This window comes from Rutidosis leptorrhynchoides, chromosome 2 (genome assembly GCF_046630445.1).
Source record: "Rutidosis leptorrhynchoides isolate AG116_Rl617_1_P2 chromosome 2, CSIRO_AGI_Rlap_v1, whole genome shotgun sequence".
NCBI lineage: Eukaryota > Viridiplantae > Streptophyta > Magnoliopsida > Asterales > Asteraceae > Rutidosis > Rutidosis leptorrhynchoides.
The window spans coordinates 428,665,246-428,674,770 of NC_092334.1; the positions used below are offsets into that span (position 1 = coordinate 428,665,246).

At 34.0% G+C, this 9,525-nt stretch overlaps 2 protein-coding genes across 3 annotated transcripts; one reads left to right on the forward strand and one right to left on the reverse strand.

The window, feature by feature from the left end:
* The first annotated feature begins 386 nt into the window (after positions 1 to 386).
* Positions 387 to 2,221, forward strand: LOC139892378 (glycine-rich RNA-binding protein 2, mitochondrial-like). Its single transcript, XM_071875444.1, has 5 exons — positions 387 to 460; positions 810 to 969; positions 1,061 to 1,129; positions 1,290 to 1,396; positions 1,613 to 2,221. Exons 2-5 carry the CDS (start codon positions 825 to 827, stop codon positions 2,015 to 2,017), a joined length of 726 nt encoding a protein of 241 aa, XP_071731545.1. The 5' UTR covers positions 387 to 460; positions 810 to 824; the 3' UTR covers positions 2,018 to 2,221.
* A 1,260-nt stretch (positions 2,222 to 3,481) lies between these two features.
* On the reverse strand, positions 3,482 to 7,206 carry LOC139892379 (uncharacterized). Of its 2 annotated transcripts, XM_071875446.1 has the most exons (3): positions 7,147 to 7,206; positions 5,730 to 6,802; positions 3,482 to 4,288 (listed from the first exon to the last, which is right to left on the reverse strand). In XM_071875446.1, exons 2-3 carry the CDS (start codon positions 6,765 to 6,767, stop codon positions 3,716 to 3,718), a joined length of 1,611 nt encoding a protein of 536 aa, XP_071731547.1. In that variant the 5' UTR covers positions 6,768 to 6,802; positions 7,147 to 7,206; the 3' UTR covers positions 3,482 to 3,715. The 2 variants fall into 2 exon arrangements, with proteins under 2 accessions (XP_071731547.1, XP_071731546.1); XM_071875445.1 differs by lacking the exon at positions 7,147 to 7,206 and having other exon boundaries at positions 5,730 to 7,012.
* Between the last annotated feature and the right edge of the window lie 2,319 nt (positions 7,207 to 9,525).

Below are 9,525 nucleotides of genomic sequence, written 5' to 3' on the forward strand. Positions count from 1 at the left end.
TATTTACCAACCTTGCAGATTCAAATTCTAATCGGGGTTTGCACATTTATCCGAAAGTAAACAATTGGCCAACCTTTTTATCATAATTCACCCCTAATTCAAGCTATCATCCTTTATAATACGCTTGATCACTCGACGGCTCGACGCCTTCCAATACTCCGAAATAAATGGTCTTAGAGGATACAATCCAACAAGGGATGAAAGTTCAATAAACCAAACTTGAGTGGCAAAAGTCCGAAATCAGAAGTACCCTATATTTTACAAATTATGGTGCCCACACCTTTTACGTATATCAACGGCGTACACTTATTCTAATACGATCCAACGGTGAATACTAATTCAACAACCCTATATAAAAATCCCCCTTAAATATCTCATAAACCCTCGTTATCAGCCAAAAAAGCCCTCACTCTAGGGTTTTATTCATTTACAGTCGCTCACACAAATCACACCAACACAGGTATACTCCTTTTTCATATTTCATTTTTATTTCCATCAATCAAATACTTAATACATATTCATATCTATATAGTATGTATCTCGTTGTATGTTTTCTATTAATTAATATATATTTAATTTAATATGTATGTATGCGTTAGATTGTAGTTGATCTGAAAGCTTGTTGTGGTTACCGATCGTTTCGTTTTTTATTGTTTAATTAGGTTTTTTTGTTTCTGATTTTTGAAATTGATCGTAATTATTGGTATAAATGATTTGTAATAATGGTAAATTGGTAATTAATAAGTAATTGTATGATTATTATTGAGTTTGGGGATTTTGATTTATTGTTAATTGTTGCGTTTTATTAGGTTACACGATACGATATGGCCATGGCTTTTTTTAATAGAGCTCGTGGTATACTAAGCCAGGTTGCTACTAAACATATGAACCATGAAATGTCAGTAGCAAGTCCATCTATTTTTCAAATGCTAAGATGTATGTCTTCGAGTCCGAAGGTCTTTGTTGGAGGTAATATCAATTTTTTTTTTTTTTGATCAAGTTAGTGTAGTGAGTCTGTTCAGTCTATATAATGAGTTTTGCTGTTTTTTTGTTGTTGCAGGATTGGCATGGGCTACAGATGATATGAGCTTACGAGAAGCTTTTAGCGCGTATGGTGAAGTCCATGAAGGTATGACTGTATTAGTTAATTTAGTGAAGTAAGGAACATGTTGTATTTTATAAATTCTTTATATTTTGTTTTGATTAGCTGAAGTTATTATATTTTGTTTTGATTAGCCGAAGTTACACTTTATGTTATATCTCTCATGGTTTTTTATGGTGTGAAACAGCTAGAGTGATCATGGATAGAGAAACTGGCAGGTCCAGAGGTTTCGGTTTTGTTACTTTTAGTGACTCTGAGGCTGCTTCTGCTGCAATCCAGGCGATGGATCAACGGGTATTTGTTTTTTTTTTGGTTTTGTTTTGTATTGTTAGTGTTTTGGATGGATGTTTTATGATACACCCTGTCTTGTGGTATTACATTTATATTTAAAAAGAATTGGTTTTTTATCAAATATTAAAGAAGTAAGAAAACCATATGTGGATTGGTTTACATTAAATGGGAGATGCTTTGAAGTATTATCTGTAAATGATTGTTGTTAAAATTTTGTAGGAGTTGCATGGTCGAACGGTGAGAGTCAACTATGCAAATGATAGACCACAAGGTGGCGGTGGTTTTGGTGGTGGTGGTTATGGTGGTGGAGGCGGTGGTTATGGAGGCGGTGGTTATGGAGGTGGCGGTGGTGGTTACGGTGGTGGTGGTGGCGGTTATGGTGGTGGCGGTAGTGGTGGCTATGGTGGTGATGCTGCTGTTGGTGGTGATACCTTTGGTAGTGGTGGCTACGGTGGAAATAGTGGAGGTAGTTATGGGGGTGGTCAAAACTTTGTTGTTGGTGGTGGTGATAGCTTTGGTAATGATAGTGCTGATGCTGGAAGAGCTTTTGGTGCAGATGATGGTCCAGTAGAAGGAAGCTACGGGGATCATGATGAGCCTGATGAGTTTGCTAAAAGGGCTTGACCCATGAGTTGACTTTATTTATAAATGGACTGCTGTTTTGCAGCTTAGTATTGTGTTATTTTCAAGTGTTTATTTTCTGGAATTTGAGTTTATGTAAAACTTCTTGATTTCGGTCTCAATCGGGTAAAACTTGATTCATGCTTGCAAGAACAGTTGTTCTTGTGGTTTAGTAGATAAAAGATCGATTCCGTTTATTTCTGTCAACATTTTATGTGGCTTTTATTTTATTCATTGTGTCTCTTTACAATACTTGCATAGAATTATACATATGATAAATAAACACAACAGAACTACAGAATTTAGTGGCTTAATGGGTAAACATGTACTACAAATGGACATCCGTATGCAAAGACCTTGTATCTTTGCTTCAATTTTGTCCTTTCGTTGTAGGGAGAATTTGAAACTGCTTGTCTTTACACTTAAAAAACTCACTGCCCAATTCTATTATCTCATTGAGGTCTTGCTTTTTCATTTCGTCGAGGTATGGTGAAGACCACACGTCTCTTTGCTTCCATCATGTCCTTTTTTGCTGCAAACAGAGTTTGAAACTGCTCTTCATGGTGGTCAAAACTCGAAACGACACTTGCTCATGCTGGTGGTCAAGACTCTAAAAGACGCTCAACGCTCATTTCTATTTATTCTCATTTGAGATCTGCCTTTTTCATTTCTAATTCTGCAGTTTATTTCTTCTCGTCATCCCTTCTTGGGCAGTTGGTCTCTATTCCTATTCCCAAAATCTAGTTTTACGACAACTATCCCAAAAACGAACGTAAAAATAATGATTTTTCAATAAAGATATCGATTTCTCCTCTCATAAAGGTTCCGTTTGAATTTGGTGCACGGAAACGATTATGATTTGAAAGAAAAAAGTAAACAAAAGTGAGCATCCACATAGACGGTACTTCATCGACTACGATGAGGTGGCGCCACATCATTCAATTTTTTTATGCCACGTCATCCAATTTTTTTGCCTACTTTTTCAGTTCAAATATCTAATTTCCAGTTACCACTTTATCAATGAGGTGACGCCCATATGGATACCTAAACGAATATTACCTTCATTGAATTTGATTTTTTTTGAAATCAAATATTTTTTTTTTTTTTTTTTTTTTTTTTGCGCGCATAAAATTAAAGTCAAGACCCTTGTAGCAAAGGGAAAATATACATATTCCTTTTATCAGAAAATTTTGGGAATTTTGCCCTTTATGAATCATGGGTGGTGGTTAATTCACCCTTCACCATTAGCCTTCTCTAATACACGTCCAACTTCTAGTGACCTCCATAGAAATGGTAGTATTTGAATTCTTGTGTTCAATGGAAAGTTCATTGCACGATCTTTGGCATTCAAGGAAAGCAAGTGCGTGTGTTCTAATGTTTTGATCATTTACTATTGGATAATGAAGTTGATACAACACAATTCAAACAGATCCTTTCTATTGTGTTTCACTTGCAAAAATTCAGCCAAGACATCATATGATCTGAGTGAAGATGAGGTGTTCAAATCATCAATCTCATTTTAACCTAAAATTACAAGTTTTGCAATGGTTCATATTCCATACTATGTTCCATTTCCCAAAAAGAAGATAAAAACATGTTAATTTGCTGTAAATAATCACTTAATAAAATAAAACAATATACTATCATAAACCTTCACCTAATGTCTACAACAGAATTTTTAAGTTTCTCAACTTCAAAACTTTATTCAGAAAACAACACCCTTTGTGCATTCAAAATTGCAGGAGACCCTTTTCTTGCTTTTTCAACAATATGTTTTATCAACATCTTCTCCATTTCATCTTCATCGAAATCTTTATCATCTTCACTCGTACCACCACCATATCGTAACCAATCGTCATCCCTTTTATAAACAGGCGTTCGTTCAACAATCTCTTCATCTGATTCCTCAAACTTTGCAAACTCGTTACATGCCTCGTTATAAGCATCTAAAGCTTCACCTGATAGATTCAAAACCACTGGTTCATCTATATGGTATTCATCTCCTGCATCACTGCTTGATAATTCTTTCCAGGATTTGTGATTTTGGGTTTGTTTGCTTTCGAGTTCTGCTTCCAATTCTCTGATACGTTCTTCAAGTTGCGATTGAAGAACCTCGTGTAAGCGTAAACTCAGTTCTCTTGGCGAAACTGCGTAGTTTGCAGAATGAGTTGTACTCGTGCTTCCACTTTCATCTTTATTGGTGTTAGCTTGCCAATCTAACATGTCAGCCCTTAACTCACCCTGGGACACGCCCAGCTCGAAGTCTGGGTCTATCTGCAGAAGGTTAACAGTTCATGTAAATTATTACTGTGCACCAGGATTACTTACAAAATCAAATACGTAAATCTACAGATAACGAAGTCTTTTGATTAATTATAGGGATTTTTAACAAAAATTCCCTTTTCCCGAAAGAATTAAAACATTTTGCCCAAAATATAAAACAGTTGCAAAAATGCCCTTGCAAATCGCAAGAGTCATTTTCAAATTGTGAACCCATTTGCGTATGGCATTTGCAAATGCTCGTGGCCCCAAATTCAGATCGCGACCGAAGGTCATATTATTTGATTCTTAGCTCCGATTTAGTGATCATTTTTTTTATTTGTGTATTTTTTTTAGATCTATCTGTTGGATAACTCTTGAAGTTTTCAAAAGAATTTTGTAATTCGACCTCATATTGCGATTTGCATTTTAGGTACAAATGTGCAATTTGCGATTTGTGTTATTTATTCAAATTGGACCTCATTTTTTTGCAACTTTTATATTTTTTGGGCAGAATGTTATAATTTGTTTGTTAAATGGGCATTTTTTGTTAATATCCCTTAATTATATAGATTAATGAGTCAAGTGTATGAAAATGTATCAAGTTTACCCAAAAAATTATTGCATGTAACAACTTTAAAAATTTCGATAATATTGTATGAAACCTTCAATTATTGCTATTGTATGTATCTGGCCTCAAATACCTTCTAAACTAGTAATGTTACAATGGTTTCAATGACGTGGCAACTTATGTGGCTGCCACGTTAACCAAAATTCCTCGTTACTTGACGTTTGATGAAGAAGTCATGGACTACGTACAGTAGCAATAGTTAAAAGTGTAGCACATACGGTGGACACGTAGCACATACAGTGGACACGTTAAAAGTGGGATACATACACTAGAATTTAAGGGCAACATTCGATACATTATAAGGCACTTAACGGAGTCTTATTGAAAAGAATAAACCACTAAAGTGATGTAAAATGGAAAACGTTATTTGAGGCAAGATTGCAAAACTCGCAATTTGGGGAGTACTCGGTCGGGAATTTGGAGGGAGTAATCGACAATTCAGGGATTAATCGGATTAGACTTTTTATACATTTAAATAATAAATTTCAAAATTACATGCGTAGATATAGAAAAAAAGCATAAACATAAACTGTAAAATAATTGTCTAAAAACATAAACATAATCGTTCAGTTGTTCAAAACCTCTTCAATTCTAGTTTAAATACATGTTAAAATGTGGAACATCTTTGACTTTGACCGACTTTGACTAACAAATCCGATTTTGACCCATTAACCAAAACCGATTAATTAATCGAATTTTGGAAAATCAGATCGGTCTGTTCTTAAAAAGGAGTAATCGGGGATTAATCGAGGGTTTTTACAAAAGTATTTTGAATCATTGCGCACAAAACAAATACTACCAAGTTTAAGTACGCAGATTAATTACCTCAACGAGATTGGAAATCTTTCTCTGTACGGCGGATGAAGTCATATTCTGTTCAAGCATCTCAAGTTCAGCTTCAAGCTCTGCTTCAATTTCCTTAAAAGAATCATCTTTTATAGTCATAACAACCGATTCTTCATTATCATGCTCATTAGATGCCGAAAAAGGCGATCCATGATTAAAGGAATAACCATTGACTTTTTCTAATTTATGATCATCATCGATAGTAAGCTCTTGCATGAGTAACGAATCTTTCATCTCAAGTTCCTCTTCAAGATCTTGAACCAAATTCTCTTTCTGCTTCAACAAACGATTCAATTTTTCCACCTCAAGTTTATTCGCCATAAAAGAGTATAATATACCAAACGACATCCCAAGACAAACAAATAACGTTGCATCAGACAATCCTACTTTTTCTTCTGAACGCGTTTGCAGCTTCTTTTCAACAACATTATTTGGCACAACAAAAGAATCGTCACTAGATCTATTAATTACATTACTGCCATCAGTCACAACAAAAGGCCTCACAGTCTGCTTAGAACGTTTCATTTCAACATGCTCTGTTTGTAATTGAGCCATAACGCAACTTTCTAACGAGCTTAAAGGTCTAACGGCTACACCAAATTTACGTCTACGTCTAATAGACACTCTACTTGTATTTTTCAAGGGTTTATTCGGTAATTCAACGATGCCTTCACTTACTCCATCACCACCGATAAAGCCCGAAAATAGACTTGATGAAGAAAATACACCACTACCCTCATAAGTCCCTATATTCATCCCCTTTTCGACATCAAGATCACTTGTAGAAGTCTCACTTTTACCTTCAAAGTCATCTTTTTTCATACTTTCTTTTCTTGATAACCTGCGAAAGGGACATTTCTTGTCGGATGGTTGGTTCGGGGATTCGGGTTCGACGACCCTCGATGAACCATCAATTGATGATTCGGTTTTAACTGACCCATCAGCCTGCTTAATTTTCTTAAAATGCTGAGATATATAGCCAGCACCAGCAGCAACTGCAACCATCCATTTATCCATTTTATCACCCTTCCACAGGGTTACAAATAACTAATCTAACCAGTTTTCACAACCACAACCCTTAAAGAATGAAAACCCCATCAAATTTAACCAAAATAAAAAGCCCCAATTATAGTCTTCTTGCAAACCCTAATCCAAGAATCAAACATCAACCAAAAACTATCGAAATTAACGATTTTTAACACTTACCAATGCTATAAAAAGAAAACCCTTGATACAAACTAAAGAACCCAAGATTTGCTCCAAGAATGAATGAACAAAATTTAGATTTCGATCTTAATGAAAGCCCATTTCAAATAATAAAAAAAGGTGGAAACTTTGAAATGTTCATCAATAACAAAGTAATTAATATTAATAATAAATGTAAAATAATGTGTACCTAAACTCGTATAAATGACGTGGTTGCTTTAAATTCTTGAAAAGAAAGGGACGCAAGAAGTGCAATCAAGTTGTTGAAGCTGGCAATTGAAAAGAATTCCGCCAAGAAACAAGACTGTATGGTTGAACAGTCCTTTGTTAACAAAAAGAGGGCTAAATAGATAATGAGTTGAACAAAGACAAAAAGAGGTTAAAAGTTCACTTTTTTACTAATTTTAGTTCCAAGGGCACAAAAATATAAAATGTTAAAATCGCTCTTCAAAGTGTAAAAGGTGTAAAAGAGCTGATAGCTAAAATTAAAAGTTGAAAGTTGGTAGGGGGTAGTTATTAGTTGATAATTGGTAACTACAGTTTCTTAAATATAGTTAGGTGTTTGACAAATTAGCTGGAACTGTTGAAAAATTATAAAATGATAAGAATCGACACGAAAAAAACACTTAATGCTAAGTTATAATAAAAAAAATTCATTTATTTTACTTATAGTTTTTAATTCATAATCATATATAACTATTAATAAATATTAATTACATTTCTAAACTTATGTCTTTGAAATATAAGATATAAAATTTAATATTAATGTTTTGAAATACCTACACTTTTTTTTTTTTTTTAAAGCAAGCAAAACTTTTATTAATACAACGATTTTTACATGTTGTGCCTAAATATGACTATACAACAGGTTTGAAATCTACAATATAAAGATATAAAAGTGACTACAAGTGGAATTTTGACCACGATAGAACTTGAAAAACAAGTTGGGCGGAGGTGGGCAGTAGTGCCGATCAGACGACAACAAAAGTAACCCAGATCAACCCATTTAATCTCGGGATCAAAATAGCCAAATGTAGACAACAATCGAAAGGAGCACAACTTGGAGGTGTTACACTAGGAAACAAGGAGATGGATGGTTATTAGCCAACCTCTGTTCGAAGCTGTGGTGTTTAGCAAGCATACGATGATGGATTTATTAGCCATTGTTGCCACTCGAGTGATGCCTTTTTACACCGTTTGGATGTCCAACTGAAACTTTGTGCTTGTATTTCGGATAGGATAGTGGCGGGGATCCAATATTTTTTGCAAAAGACCTTGAGATTCCTGTGTTTCCATATTATATAATTACATGTCCATTTGGTTGCTTGCCAAATAATAGATCCTAATGAGTTGTTTGAGAATGGTTGTATGGACGAGAGAGCTTCTTCCGTGTTTGTGATTGTAAGTTGTTGTTGAAAGGACCCGTTCATATACATTATAAACGATTCACAATAGTTGATTACATCGCGAGGTATTTGACCTCTATATGATACATTTTACAAACATTGCATTTGTTTTTAAAAGACAAACTTTCTTTACATCGAAAATTGACAGGCATGCATGCCATTTCATAATATCCACTATCCAACTATAACTTGACTTAATAATAATAATCTTTAATGAACTCAATGACTTGAATGCAACGTTCTTCAAAATATGCCATGAAAGACTCCAATTAATATCTTTAAAATGAGCAAATGCACAGCGGAAGATTTCTTTAATACCTGAGAATAAACATGCTTTAAAGTGTCAACCAAAAGGTTGGTGAGTTCATTAGTTTATCATAATCATTTATTTCCATCATTTTAATAGACCACAAGAATTTCATTTTCAGTTCTCATAAATATACGTCTCATGCATAGAGACAAAAATAATCATTCATATGGTGAACACCTGGTAACCGACATTAACTAGATACATATAAGAATATCCCCTATCATTCCGGGATCCTCCTTCGAACATGATATAAATTTCGAAGTACTAAAGCATCCGGTACTTCGGATGGGGTTTGTTAGGCCCAATAGATCTATCTTTAGGATTCGCGTCAATTAGGGTGTCTGTTCCCTAATTCTTAGATTACCAGACTTTAATAAAAAGGGGCATATTCGATTTCGATAATTCAACCATAGAATGTAGTTTCAATTACTTGTGTCTATTTCGTCAAACATTTATAAAAGCGCATGTATTCTCAGTCCCAAAAATATAAAGGGTAAAAATGCAAATGAAACTCACCATACTGTATTTCGTAGTAAAAATACATATAACGTCATTGAACAAGTGCAAGGTTGGCCTCGGATTCACGAACCTAAATTAATTATATATATTTATGTGTTGGTCAATATTTGTCTAACAAATTAGGTCAAGTCATAGTGTACCACAATCCTAATGCTCGAGACTAATATGCAAAAGTCAACAAAAGTAAATTTGACTCAAAATAATTTCCAAAAATCTATACATGATTAATATATAGTTTAAATATCGTCGTTTTATATTTTTAAATATTTTTAAAAGATTTATTAGAGTAAATAATATAATTTATTTATTAATAAATAAAATTTTATATTAAATT

Excerpts from the sequence above, each read along its gene's own strand:
- LOC139892379 (XM_071875446.1), bottom strand. The coding sequence starts at position 6,767 with ATGGATAAATGGATGGTTGCAGTTGCTGCTGGTGCTGGCTATATATCT. Across the intron at positions 4,289-5,729 it reads AGATTTCCAATCTCGTTGAG|ATAGACCCAGACTTCGAGCT; the intron begins GTAATTAATCTG and ends AACCTTCTGCAG.
- LOC139892378 (XM_071875444.1), top strand. The coding sequence starts at position 825 with ATGGCCATGGCTTTTTTTAATAGAGCTCGTGGTATACTAAGCCAGGTT. Across the intron at positions 970-1,060 it reads TCCGAAGGTCTTTGTTGGAG|GATTGGCATGGGCTACAGAT; the intron begins GTAATATCAATT and ends TTGTTGTTGCAG. Across the intron at positions 1,397-1,612 it reads TCCAGGCGATGGATCAACGG|GAGTTGCATGGTCGAACGGT; the intron begins GTATTTGTTTTT and ends AAAATTTTGTAG.